A 14,374-nucleotide genomic window follows, 5' to 3' on the forward strand; every position below is an offset into this window, starting at 1 on the left:
AAAATATACATGTTTTTGATTTGGAGCTGGTGGACCCACAGCATCAGACATTGCTGGTGGATGTACAAAAGTCCTGATTGGATCCTGAGCATTAGTAAAAGCTGCAACCTTTTCTGAATGGCATGGTCTGTCTCCTAACGTCTGACTCAATGGACTGAGTTCATCAGGTTGGAACACACAAAGCTTGGACTCCTAAAACTAATGGATCTGTTAAAACTGATTCAGTCAGCCCAGATGTAAGCTGAGTTACTTATTGCAGCTGTTTCACTAATAGTGCAGAGAGCCTAAACTGTACAAAGACCTGGAGAAGTTCACCTGCTGGTTTCTGACAGGCCTACCTGAGGGCTCACCTGATCAGACCTTTCATCCTTTATAAACTGCTGGTTTCTGGACTGAGCTGGTTTTATTTCATTGTATAAAAACCTCTGATGGGTCTGATTGTCTGAGCAGAGTCTGATTAAGGATTACGCATGAGAACATTGTGGTAGAAAAGTGAAAACCTGCAGTTCAGTTAAAAACCTGTCAGATACAAAAAGGAAAGAGCAAACCTCATTAAATTAATTTCCATCCCTGATTGGTAAAGCAGTCCATCTGGACGAGAACATGCAGAACCCTGACACGGTGATATTTCTGTGCACATACAATTCATGCATTCAACACCACCCACCAGTAACATCACTGATGGGCAGAGGGCAATGGAAGTCAGACAGAAGTACCTGGAGGGCCACCAGTACTTTTCTACAAATAGGTGTTTGGTTCAGGCATCTGGAACCTTGGGTTGCCTAAACTGAGTCAGACCAGGGTCCCAGGTGACGGTTGGTCCACAGCTGCCTGGTTCCGAGGATGGAAGGGGTCGTGGTAGAGAGAGCGGTCCCCGGACCTGAAAGACAGAGAGGGCTGGTGCGGTCAAGTACCAGAGTTCTTACAGCAATGGACCTAAACCTGAACAGATGAGGTGTCTCCTACCTGGCGTGAAGGGAATGTCCGTGGAACGTGGCAGAATGTGGCAGTTTGTGAGGGGACGGGCCATGGTGCTGGCCTGTCTCTGTCTGACAGGCTGACTGCTCTATGGCACCGAGAGTTGTCTGCTTGTGCTGCAAAGCTCCTCCCCCACCTGCGTTTCCCTTCATGATGACCCCTGATTTTCCCTTCCCACTGGCCTGGTTTGGGTGGGTGGACCCAATCGTGTTCCTCAGGTACCAGTCCCTCAAACCTGCCAATCAAACATCACAGATTCAGACCTTTTCTACCTGTAAAGAATTATTTGCTGCAAGAGTCAACACACTGAACAGATATCAAAAGAGAATTTGAGCAACGTTCGACTGTTGACTGGGTCTGCAAGTGGAGCCTCAAGGAGGGCATTGTGATGTAATGGGAAGTGTTTGGTACGGACCTTCCAGTGCGAGGGCCTTGTGGAGGCTCCTAGTGGCCTCCTCCAGTTGGGCATCCTGGTTGGGGGGCAGTTGTTGTGGTCTGGGGGGCAGCAGGTGGGGATGGGGGTCGGGTTGGATGGCGGACAGGGGAGGATTGTGAGTACTGGACTGGCTCTGCTGCACAGGGAGGAAGGGACCACAGGATTTGGTGCGAGTTACCTTGACTCGCCGCTGGTCGCCGTGGCGGTGGCAGGAGGTGGGCGGAGCTCCAACGCTATGCTGAGATGAGCAACCGTTGAAGAGTGACTGTCTGGTGCTAGGCTGGGACTTCTCCCACTGCAGCTGCTGCTGCTTTCCCCAGACATAGTCCAGCAGAACATCACTGTACCCCCCACCTCTTCCTTTCCAGATAGGTGCCCCCCCCTCCTTTGCTCCCGCATCAGAGGGATCATTGGTGAACCTGTTCCGTCCATCTGATAGAGTCTCTGAGCTCCTGAAAACTCCAGCAGTGTTTCCTCCTCTAGAGCCCGACATACTGGTGACCCATACGCCCCCCTGTTGCTGCTCCCCCTTCTGCTCGGAGGGGAGGACATCTGGACTGCTACTGCGACACACCCCGTATACCCTGCCCACCCCCTCCCCTGATGCTCCTGGATCAGAGGGGCCAGAGGAGGAAGAGTCCTGTGAGCGTGGAGAGGGAGGAGGAGGATGGTGAAAGGAGGGTGGAAGGCTGGGAGGAGGGCAGTGGCAAGGCCCTATGGGCGTAAACAGTCTCCAGGTGGTTAGATCTAAAAGTGGAAGGAAACGAGGTGAGAAGACTAAACCAGGTTCAAGCTATTTTGTGACAAGGTTATAGTAATGGTGACTCTACCTGTTCCTCAACGTTTTGTTCTGATGAAAAACCTCAACTGGAGAACCAGCTGTGACCAGTGGGGGGCGACACTGAGGCAGGATTTCATCTGAAGAAGACACAGACAGACATTACTTGTTGACCACCTGTTGTTCCTCTGTCTACGTCTGACTCTGTTTCAGGGTTGGTTGAAACCAGGCTGAGGGTTCGGTTAGGGTGGGGGGGGGGTTCTGAGTGTTACCATTGTCATGTCCTGTCAAGTCCGACGTGGAGCCACTCTCTGACCTCACGCTGTCGTCTGGAACACAGAGTTTCAGAATAAAGGCAGGAAGATGCGGGTTCCCCCCGTCAACTGGACAAGTCAAACTGGACGTGTGTGTGTGTGTGTGTGTGTGTGTGTGTGTTACCTGTATGGCAGCCTCTGTGTACAGTCCTCTTGCTGTGGTAAGTGTGTGTCTGCGAGTGCGTGTTGTGTTCGGTGTCGCTGTGTTTTTTCAGTGCTCCACTGAATAAAGTTTTCTTCAGCCTTGAGCGTGAGTTGTCCTCCTACAAACACAAACAGGTAAACACTCAAGTCTTCAGAAAGCCATTGGTCCAACAGAACCAGTGAAACACCTGGTGTTCTGACCAGCAATATTTCTGCCTTTGTCCACTGAACAAAAGGTGCCACAGCAAAGCAAACAGTGCTGTCTCCACCTGCAGACAGTGAACGCCTCAATCAGGGAGGCTTTCCTCCTTCAATACACAGTTGTTGCTTCAGTGTTGTGTTAGGTGCTTGATCATTATCCACCATTTCAGTCTTCATTTTCTCAATAAAGCTGCAAACCCCGCTGAACACTCCTTGACACCTCAGGCTTTAAAACTGATCTGATGCCCATGTGCCCCTGAAGACCCATCATCACAGAAAAATAAAAGCAAAACCACAGAAACCTTACCTCAGTTCTACACTTTCTGTGTCCTTGGCAGAACACCCCCCCCCTCCGACGAACACAGGGAGGTTTTTCCCCTGGCTCCAGGGGGAAGTCCCGGGGCAGAGCCCCTGTTAGCTCCTGACCCATGAAAACACAGGAAACAAACAAAATGAGCCCAGATTCCAGACAGGAAGAGAAGTACATCCACCTGAACAGTCCAGAGCTGGGGGCATGGTTTACTAATTTTCAACAATGCCATCACTCACTGCCTCCTGCAGACAGATGCGTCTCAGCTCAGCCAATCGCACTCTCAGCTGTCCCTGCAGGCTCCACCTCCTCTCCTGCAGCTCTGCCATTCGCTGACTCAACTTCCTGTCTGGACAGGTAATGGGGTCTGCACAGGTGTCACACACACACAAATCACAGATAAGTCGCATCATTATAGCCCAGATCTCAGGTCAGTGTTTCTGTTCTCACCAGGTGGAGAGATGACGTGACCTTTGAGCTCCATGGCAGGTGTAACCCATGAGACCACTCCTCTTCCCTCCTCACTGCTGGACACCTGTTCTCTGCCCCACACTGACTCACCTGCACAAGGTGTAGGGGATAAATAACAGAATATCAATATATTGGTTTGATTTTTGACAATAAGTAACTACTGAGTCTCTGTAAGGAAACTCACTGACGAATGAATTTTGTAGTGGTGTGTCTGCTAGAATGTAACAATCTTCGTCCTTTGTTATTATGTATGATCGTTGTGGTCCGTGCGTTCTCTTTTTCAAGATATCAAATAACGTTGATGCTTTTGATATTTCCGTATATGATCATCAACCCCATCTCATGGCTTCTCCATGGCTTGTGTCATCATCAGGCCTTTATCAGTGGAATTCAGCTTTGGGTCAGTGGCAGCTTTCAGGTTCCTCCACACCTGAAACCAAAGATCACCACACAGCTGTTCATCACCTTGTAACTGGGTTCACAAGAGCTCTAGTAATTCACTCCTGTGGCCATTCGACAGACTGATCTCCAACCATAAGACTAGTTCAGGACAGATTTAAGACCGGTTCTGGACTGCTTGGCTGGTTATCTGGTGGGGTGGCTGGATGGAGAAAATGCTCCTAAAGCTGCAGACCTGTAAGGAGGAAAAACCCAAAGAAGACGACGATTGATAAAAAAAGCAAAGCACATTCACTGTTGCAGGTTGTTTGGGTCTCATGGGAAGAACTGCCATCCATCCATCCATTTTCTTAACCGCTTACTCCCTAGTGCGGGGTCACGGGGGTGCTGGAGCCTATCCCAGCTGGCTACGGGCGAGAGGCAGGGTACACCCTGGACAGGTCGCCAGTCCATCGCAGGGCAACACATAGACAGACAACCATACACTCACACCTACAGGCAATGGAGAGAGTCCAATCAACCTAAAGCACGTCTTTGGACTGTGGGAGGAAGCCGGAGAACCCGGAGAGAACCCACGCAAACACGGGGAGCACGTGCAAACTCCACACAGAAAGGCACCAGGGCCGCCGAACCCAGAACCTTCTTGCTGTGAGGCGACAGTGCTACCCACCGCACCACCGTACCGCCCCCTGGGAAGAACTGGAAACAGGAAAAGGAACTGAGTTAATTCAAGAGATCTGGACACTTAGAAAGGTAACATAAGCTGAGGGGAAGTGACAAGTCCCACATTTAGCTGTGAGCAGCACTGTACTAGCAAACACCACAGGTCTGGACATCCTGTGACAAACCACTTCTGCCAGTTCTGCCTGGATCTCCTGGACCAAATAGACACTTACACAGACTCCAGAGTCAGTACCTGATGATGGTGAAACTGGGAGTCTAGTAGCTGCCCTTGACTGTTGGCTTGTTTATCACTGTTTATTTAAAAGCAGGTTTGGTTTAATGTTGTGTAAGCCAAAGCTAAATGAGCAAAACAGAGCCAATCACTGAGTCATGATTAGCACACCACAGGGACAAACATGTCTATAACACCTATACCAACCCATGTTGGGTCTTGTGTTGTTTGATACTGTGTTATTAGCGGATGTGAGGATGTGAGAAACTTTACCAATGATTCTATGATGGCTTTTTGCTGATAAAGTCTCATGAGAAGACCTTCACAGAAGATGGAGCATTGAATGATGATTAACCCTATTTTCTAGCCCTCAAACAGGACACACTGTGTCCAAAGTAAAGCTAGTGTCAAAATAAAAGCGCCACAGGAAGCTCATCCTAATTTTTAAATAAAAGCCTTTAATCCTTTATTCGTTCATTTTTTTAGTAAACTGAAATGAAAACACAATAAACTCACATGAAGTTTTTTTATTCTCTTTTCAATTGTAGTTCTGTTTTATCCTCACAATTGTAAAAAAAAAAACATTTCCTTATGAAACAACTTACTTTGTATTTGATTGTGTGGTTGATTTGTGTCTCTTCATTTAACCATTGTGCAACTTGCAGCAACAGGATGAAAATGGTTAAAAGTCACCGTATTGGGGTTCTACTGACCAAGTTCCATCATATCCAAGAGCCCAGTTAACAAACAGGCAGCAAACATGTTTCTCTAAACGTTAAAAGACTGAATGGACTACAATTTAGTTAAAAGTTTTGGAATCATGACTGGCTCTTCCTGTTACAATTTAGGCTCTCATACAAAAAAACCCTAAACACTCATTAGCCGAACAAAGGCCTCAGCCCACCTCTGTGTAACAGCTTCCAACAGGATACCAACTGGGAAGTGCTGGACCATCCTGCAAGGATCGGGTCAGACCTTAATCAGTGAAGTCTCCAGTTCTGTGCTGATATTTGTGGTGAACATCTGCACAATGACATCAACACAAAAAGGCAAACAACCACTCAAACCTGAGGTCATGTAAGAGGGGTGGGACCTGACCAGGATCAGTGACCCAGTGTGCAGCTGTTTGCTGAGTGTGCTGTTAAACCAATAAACACATATCTGAACCATATGGGTTTCGTCTGGCCTCAGCAGAACTGCTTGGACAATGTGGGTTAAGTGGTCCAGAAAAACATCAACACAGTGGACCAATCAAAGCAGCTGCTGACAGAGAGGGACACTAGACCCAGTTCAGACTAGCACCAGGTCTAAAATCAGTATGTTGTTCTTTACTGACATTATAAACTCATACAAAGTTGCTTGTTTGATTCCCACAGGTCTCATGATAATGTTGTAAACAGAGCTTTAGTCCAGATACACTGGATATCCCATCTACATAATGGTAAAATGCACATTAAAGCCGAAACCTGCTTTGATGTTTATTTTTACAAAAGGTTCTGGATCAGGTTTACAGCTGCCAGGTTTTATTGGGGCAGCAGAGTAGTGTCGATTCAATCTGGGTGGACCTGTCTTCACTGTTCTCCACTGTTCATTTAAGCAGGTTCTGGGCCCGATTCCCTTTCCCTGTCCGAGGACACATAACAGGAAATTCTGAAAACAGCTGTCTAATCAGAACACACACCCAGTGTTTCTATTTTTCCCCATCACTGTGAGGACATTTCCTCTGTGGACACAATGTGCCTGGTCCCAAGTTCTGTCTGAGGGACCAAACCTGGTTTTAAGGCTTAGGTAAGAACCAGATATGCCTCACAGAGAAAGGAGGACAGTGTGTGTGTGTGTGTGTGTGTGTGTGTGTGTGTGTGTGTGTGTGTGTGTGTGGAGGATGAATGTAGGTCAGGCAGCAGAATCTGTACCCGGCAACAATGAAGAAAATCCCAGCTCTGCATTCTGACACCTGATTGGCTAAGAGCTCCAGCCAGTCAACCAATAACCTTTCAACTCCAGGGTGTTTAACTCTCTCACAGTGAAGATGCAGCAGCAACATTACAAAGGTGTAGTAGGCAAGAGGGTGGAGTTACAGAATCAGGTAGATGTTAGAGCTTGTGTCCTGATCAGAACTTGCAGAGAGCACTGCTGTAACAGCCAATCAAAATACCCAATCAAACACAGCAGGCTTAGTTGCTGTGCAGACACAGGAATTTTCGCATTTGTATCAAATTGGATTTGATCATTGACTGTTAGGCCATTGGTTCATGTGGATCATGGGTACTGTAGTATTTTGTAACTTTTCTATGAGTAGGGAAGAAAATGTCAGCAGTGACTGGGATTACTCTGATTGGTTTCACTGGTTCACTGGTCTCAGTCCACCAATGTGGAACACATCAGTCTGTAAATGAGGAATTATTGGCAATCTGGTTCCTCAGGTGTGATGTTCTGCTCTATTCTGCCCCTGTGTTGTGAACAGATCGTCTCAGGAACACCTGGAGGGAATTTCTGTTCACATCCATCCAGGATTCCCCCCTAAAAGAACTGATCTGAACCTGAATATGAATCTGTGTGAAATACAGCTTCAGCCAATAAATAAATTAAAGTCAGTTGCAGTATTCACTGAATGATAATACTACTGCTGAAATACAGGACTTATGTTTAACAGAGCATTTGTACCCATGAGTCTCAGTCGCTGTTACCTTGTAGCTGAACACTGGTTGCATGTCTGTCACGTTTCATGTCACTTCCTGTTTTACCCTGAAAGGACTTCCTCTTCTCGTCTCAGCTGTTTTCTGTTATCCCGATTCACCACGCACACCTGACAATAATCTAGTAAATCAGACCCCGTACTTAAGCACCACCTCAGCCCACAGTCAGACGCCAGATTGTCAAGTCTCTGTACTACTATCCAGCGTTCTAGTAATTGTCTCATGTTGTTGATCCTTCTCGTTCCTGACTACTGATTCCTGCCTGACCTGTTCTTGTACCTTCGCTTGGATATTGACCTTTGCACGACCGTCTGACCGATGAGTTGTCTAGTCCCTACCTGTACCGTCGCTGAGCTCCCTCGTGTATCGAACCATTGCCTGCCTTCTGGACCTGATCTTGTCTGTTCCTTGCCTGTGCCTAAAGACTGTGCCATTCTGTGTATGACCTGGACTGATTGACAACGTTTGTGTAAATAAACCCTGATTCCCTCCTCTATACTCCTGTGCGCTGTGCATTTGGGTCCTCCTCCATGTGTTCTGACAATGTCAGTGAAATTCATCCAGGGAGCCACAACACTGACATTGTCAAAGAACACAAAGAACCAGAACCAAATGTCAACATCTCATTGTCAGTGATAAAAAAAACTACTACTGGAAAATGGTCCATATTCTGCTAAGGTCAAAGGTTACATGTCCCAAGTGGGACGTGAAGAACCGTCTGATCCAGATCCTAAAACATGTCTGACATTCACTAAGCTGCTCCTGAATGGAAAACAGCAGGTGGCTACAGTAAGTACATTTATACTATAGTGCTTCTACTTCACCAGAGTACTGGACCATCGGGTTCACTATGAAACTGATTTAGAGTCGCTGATTAAGTTTGAATCTGGAACTGATTGGTCCAGACTGAAGAAACACATACTTGTTCAGCATTCACTGGATGTTGGATCTTAAATATATTTCCCTTTTGTCAGACAGGATGTACCACAGGGTACAAATACTCTGTTACAGGTCCTGAATTTAACTTACAACTATAAGTACTGAATAGATACTTCATTACTGTTACAGATACCCCATCCATTGTTTACCACTTATTCCCATGCGGGGTCGCGGGTGGTGCAGGAGCCCATCCCAGCTATCTATGGGCGAGAGGCGAGGTACACCCTGAACTGGTCCCCAGTCCATCGCAGGGCAACACATAGACAGACAATCATTCACACACACACTCACACCTATGGGCAATTCAGAGCGAACAATCAACTTAATGCACATTTTTAGACCGAGAGAGCCCACGCGAACATGGGGACAACAGTGCTACCCACTGAACCATCGTGCCGCCTGCAACAGATACCTTACACCTTAACTTAAATTTCATTTAACTTCATGAATAAATTTTGCTGTGTTTAGGTTAACGCCATCCTTGTCTGGTCCAGTCTACATTCAGTCCAGGCAGGTGACGCCCACATTAAGTCTGGTTCTGCTGGAGGTTTCTTCCTCATTAAAAAGGGAGGCTGCAGTTGTCCGGTCAAGTCTTCCTGTTGTTCAGCACAACCTTCTCCACTGGTTGAATGGTTCCAGTCTCCTCCAATTATCCTCTCCATGCTGAGCATACACTGTTAACGATGTGACTGGAGTAATTGTCAACTTTCTGACTTCACACTCCAAGACGTAAACTGATTGGGTCTATTTCATGTGAAGGACAGTGAATTGTCTAAGTCAGGTGACCTCTATCTGCTCTGTCACTGGTTGAGTTAACCTGCTTGTGTTTAATATGGACCTTTAGTTCAGAATTAGAATCATTGTTTTGGTTCTCTGCAGGTCGATACAGATCTTGATGTGGACGAGTGGTTGGACAATAAGCTGTGGTCAGGTGAGCTTCATTTCAGAGGAGCTAAAGTTCAAAGTAAAACCAAACATGCGTACTGATCAATTTCCACTAGGGAACGTGTCAAACATCCTCCAGTGGACCCTGGTCTCTGATCTGATCGCTCAATAAACCTTTCAATCTCATCTTTAAGGTTACAGCTTCAATTTAAACCTTAGACCACATCAGGGCCCAGACCTAGACGAGAGCCCACCATATTTTTTTCTTTATAAAAGAGTTACAAATAAACCTAAATTACAGCTTGTTACAGTACATTTCTGCCTGTCCAGTCAAATTACACCCCTCCTCCCATTTACTGCATGGTTCTGTCCACCTTAATCTTATAAACTCAGAGTGACACAATCAGATGAAATGGTTAAACCATCAACATCCACGAAGCATAAATCCGGCCATCAGAAACGAAAAGAGAAGCAGAGAAGGAGAGAGAGAGGGGGCTGACCATACTAAGATTTTTTTTAAAGAAAGGTTTGTTTATTCATAAAGCTTCCTTTGCAGTATAATGTTAGCGCTACTGTCCTCGCAGTACATGCACAATGTGCTGCTAAGCAGCCAGCGAACACATTTTCTCATTTTCCTTTTGCAAAACAGTTAACATGGACGTCATTCAAGCAGTCTAAACTGTCAGACACTCGAATAAGGCGGACCCACATGCACGGCTCTGAGACAGGCAGATGAAGGCGGAGAGAGTTACACGGGAGAGCAACTAGCAGAGGTACAGGTAAGTGGCAAGCAAATTCGGAGTCCTACGGATACACGGGTTGGCAACAGATCAGTCTGGCTCGGCTTCGGTACAGACAAGAAGATTCCACAGCAATTCGGCAACTTACAGACAATCAGATTCATGAGATAACGCCGGGAGGCAATGAAAAACACGACGATCTGGCGGAGAACTAAGGTGAGTACTGGTGACTATATAAACAGGCTGATTACCGATAGGAAACTGGTGGTAGAACACATGATGCATGGTCAAGGTCGCGGAACACATGGATAAACAACAACCGGAAGTGACTACAAAATAAAACCCGGAACTAGCACAACAGACTCAGATTTTGACATAAACGTCATTGTTTTAGCTTTGTGACCAAAGGAAAACCATCTGTTCCTAACTATTAGATACCAGTAAGATCAGTATGAACTCACTTTAGCACCTGTTTGACACTCCCCCACAAAAGTCTTCAACTTGCTATCAGTCTTTAGGCTTTAAAAATGGAACCAGGTCTGTGTTGTTCCTTAGCAGCATGGCTGAAGGAGGTCTAAAGCAGAGACTGAGTATCAACAGTGGCTGTGTCTCATCCTCCAATAGATTTGACTGTATTTTAGTTATGTATTTTCTGTATTATTTACAATATTTCAGTTTTCTGCCACAGTTTTAAAAATGTTAATCAAAGCATTTCTTCATCTGGATCCAATTCTTTGCATAAAAAGGTAAATTTGACATAAACTACACAAACAAAATGCAACAGGCTCCAATGTGTCATGTCTTGGTTTCATTTCCGGTTTTATTGTGTTGCATTTCCGTTTCTGTTCAGTCCATGGCTTTCGCTAACGTTACTTCCGGTGCATACCACATCAGCTGTCTGCAATTAGTAATCATGCCTGGTATTTAACGCCCAGTACTCACCTCTGCCAGTTGCAAGATTGTCGTTAATTCAGTTCTGATTTCCAGCAATTCATGATCCAGTCTAGTTACCAGTTCTGTTCCTGACCTTGCCTCTAGCCTAGCCCTTTTGTACTTCAGCCGAGTTTGCTTGTCCTCTTGTATTGTATGCCGGGTTTCACCGTTGCCGACCTTGCCTGCCTGACCACCGTTTTTGCCTAGTCCTCATCACAGAGGTTTTCTGTATGTAAGTCACCAAACTGTGCTTTACCTGTATCAAGACCGTGCACAATAAGAGACTCTGTTTCAAGATCCTGCTGATATCTGTGCCATGCATGTGGGTCTGCTTTGTCAAGCCGAAAGCCAAACCTGACACAATGACGATCAATGAAACACTGATTCACACTGAGATCAGTGGTTTGTATTCTGCTGTCCACTGAGTTATGACTGATTGGACGTGTTCATGTAATTGGTTGCAAGATGTATTGTTTGAAGGCAGAATGAGATAAAAAAAACGGATTGTGACAGTCATTATGACATTGGAGCAGCTGTTTAGACCTGTGTTTGAAATACTAAGAGAATGTGTAGTTTCACTGGAGGGCTGCGTCAAAGCGACTCATAAAAACTGTAAATAGACAGTGCGCAGAATGGACCAGGGGCACGCCTAGCAGTTTTGGACCCTATGAAAAATTTTGAATGGGTGAGGCCTCACCCATTGTGCACCAAAAATACAAACCAAGCTGGATATCCAAAATCTGGGTCTGCAGTTTAGTCATAGGACTGACCTCTGCTTTTACAATTTTTGGTTGGTACAGTACAGTAGGTTAAAGTGTGGCACTGGTGATCCTAATGTTGTCGGTTTGAATCTAGCTGCAAGAATCTGACTTTTATTAATTGTTTAGATTGCTAAATGCTGGCAACAAATTAAAGATTGATGTCATGATTAAAATTAAATTTTCTTATTTTCAATGCTGAAAAATGTTAGCCATTGAATTAGGGTGTGACGCCTTTCAGTTCAAACATAGGTCTAAACAGCGACTCTAGTGTCATAATGACAAACTTTACAAGGCTCTAACTGTCAAAACACTGATGGCAAAATGGGTTTTGCTGCATATTTCCAAACAATACATCTTGCAACCAATTACATGAACATGTCCAATCAGTCATAACACAGTGGACAGCAAAATACAAACCACTGATCTCAGTGTGAATCAGTGCCTCATTGATCATCATTGGAGCCTGTTGCTCTTTGTTGTCTTTGTAGTTTATGTCAAACTTACCTTTTAAGCAAAGAATTGGATCCCGATAAAGAAATGCTTTGATTTATTGAATCCATGACAATAATTTTTCTGTGGCAGGAAACTGAAACATTGTAAATGTTAGCAAAAATACATACAGTATAAACAAATATACAGTCAAATCTACTGGAGGATGAGACACAGCCACTGTTGATACTCAGTCTCTGCTTTAGACCTCCTCCATCCATGCTGGTAAAGAACAACACAGACCTGTTTCCATTTTTAGGGTCTAAAGACCATAGCAGGTGCTATGGTGAGTTCATACTGGTCTTACTGGTTTTAAATGGTCAGGAAAAGATGGTTTCTCTTAAAACTGGCTTCTGCTAAAACAATGGAATTTGTACTGTGAATGACATCAGCCTTAACTGTTTTGCAAAAGGGAGGAGAAATTGTGTCAATCCAATGAGAACGGGTTTACACATTTGCTACATGTGTCTGATGCACTGTTGGAACAGTGAGGGTGAAAATAAGTGGATCTAGTTATGGAAAACGGGTCAAAGTGACCGATTAAAAACTGTAACACTGGTCCGTGTACACGCTCCAACACACACACACACACACACACACACACACACACACACACACACACACACACACACACTCTACAGTAGACAATGACACACACGCGCAGACCGTGCAGGCACGTGTCTGGGTGGGGACTACGCCACAAGAACAGATAAAAAAAGAATCGATTTCTTCTCTCAAACTGCTGATCGTGCGGAACCGAACTGCGGTCAGATTTTACCGGATTCTAGCAGTATACAGCATCAACGACCCACCATCTGAAATAAACACACCCCGTGCTATAGGAACCCGGTGCTGACGTCCTACCTGGATCAGCTGCGCGTTTTCTCCAGACTGGAACTGCGGGATTGTCTTCATATCATCCAGACCCCGCTGCCACATGCAGGTCTCGGATCGGCTGATTTGATTGTCTCCCGCTGCAGCTGGCGCTCAGGTGTGACCAATAACTTCACTGATTGATTGGTTCATTGATTGATGACGCGCTCTGATCCAACGGGCAGCCGCTTATCGATTATCTTTATCCTCCACTTCCTCGATGTAGCTTCCTGCCTGCGCCCCATCAGCACCACGAGGCGCGCTCACGGCAAAGCGCTTTGTGGACATGGGCAAGGGCGTGCGCGCGCCCGCGGTGTGGTTTACGATCTGTTGGTGCTTACTCGTGATCGACCGTGAGGATTGTTCGGGTCATTACCGATTAAAAAATCAAGCATTTTCTGGACCTTAACGTTTTATGACCTGCTCCGTGACGCCGGCTCATCCCCAGTAGGGCCCCACAGGGCTCTAACGCATGGGGGAAATAGGCCCTGGGGTCCATAGGATTTTAAATTTATGGGTTCATAACCGTGCTACAGAGTTGATACCATCATGATATTAGTCAGTCTGTTCGACAGTCACGCGACGCAAAGGCAGATGATACATAAAGTGAAAAAATAGGTTTTTTTTATTTGAGCATAGATTTTAATACATTCGGAGGCATGTGGAAACTTAAATGTAGAAATATTCACAGCTCCAGTAAATATAAACAAAAACTGGTTCTCAAATATTAAGTGCGTCCCTTGCTGTGGCTAGAGATGTCCAACTCAAACCATCAAAGCTCGAAGCGGAAGTGTCGTTGAGTAGCGTCTCGAGTACGTATCATGTCACGTGACCAATGCGAGCGAACGGCGTCGATACGTCACGTGACTGTCGAGCTTCTTATCTGCAGTTTAAACGGACTGTTTTTTTCAATATGTTAAAACTTTATAAACATGGCAAGCAGACTTAACATTTAGACATGTTTCACATTACAGATATCTGTAATGTATTTATGATAAGTCCAATCTGTAATTAAAAAACGGCTCTTCTCCAAAGCGGGAGAGGTAGTGAATGCTCATTCTGTGGAAACAATTTTAAAATAAAAATCTTGATTTAACAAAATAATAAACATGTGTCCTCGATGTAGTAAAGA

The 14,374-nt window shown here is 45.4% G+C and overlaps 1 protein-coding gene across 1 annotated transcript in view; it reads right to left on the reverse strand.

The window, feature by feature from the left end:
* ccdc120a (coiled-coil domain containing 120a) overlaps positions 1 to 14,066 on the reverse strand; it is a 15,406-nt gene extending 1,340 nt beyond the window's left edge. The window contains 12 exon segments of the mRNA XM_029156865.3: positions 1 to 880; positions 967 to 1,213; positions 1,394 to 2,025; positions 2,027 to 2,161; positions 2,245 to 2,332; positions 2,465 to 2,521; positions 2,631 to 2,769; positions 3,159 to 3,272; positions 3,401 to 3,528; positions 3,612 to 3,722; positions 3,817 to 4,062; positions 13,234 to 14,066. The exon segment at positions 1 to 880 is cut by the window's left edge and continues 1,340 nt beyond it. Coding sequence (XP_029012698.2) covers positions 793 to 880; positions 967 to 1,213; positions 1,394 to 2,025; positions 2,027 to 2,161; positions 2,245 to 2,332; positions 2,465 to 2,521; positions 2,631 to 2,769; positions 3,159 to 3,272; positions 3,401 to 3,528; positions 3,612 to 3,645 — 1,662 coding nt within the window. The 5' untranslated portion in view covers positions 3,646 to 3,722; positions 3,817 to 4,062; positions 13,234 to 14,066 and the 3' untranslated portion in view covers positions 1 to 792.
* Positions 14,067 to 14,374: the final 308 nt, after the last annotated feature.

This window comes from Betta splendens, chromosome 7, assembly GCF_900634795.4.
Source record: "Betta splendens chromosome 7, fBetSpl5.4, whole genome shotgun sequence".
In the NCBI taxonomy this organism is placed as follows: Eukaryota; Metazoa; Chordata; class Actinopteri; order Anabantiformes; family Osphronemidae; genus Betta; species Betta splendens.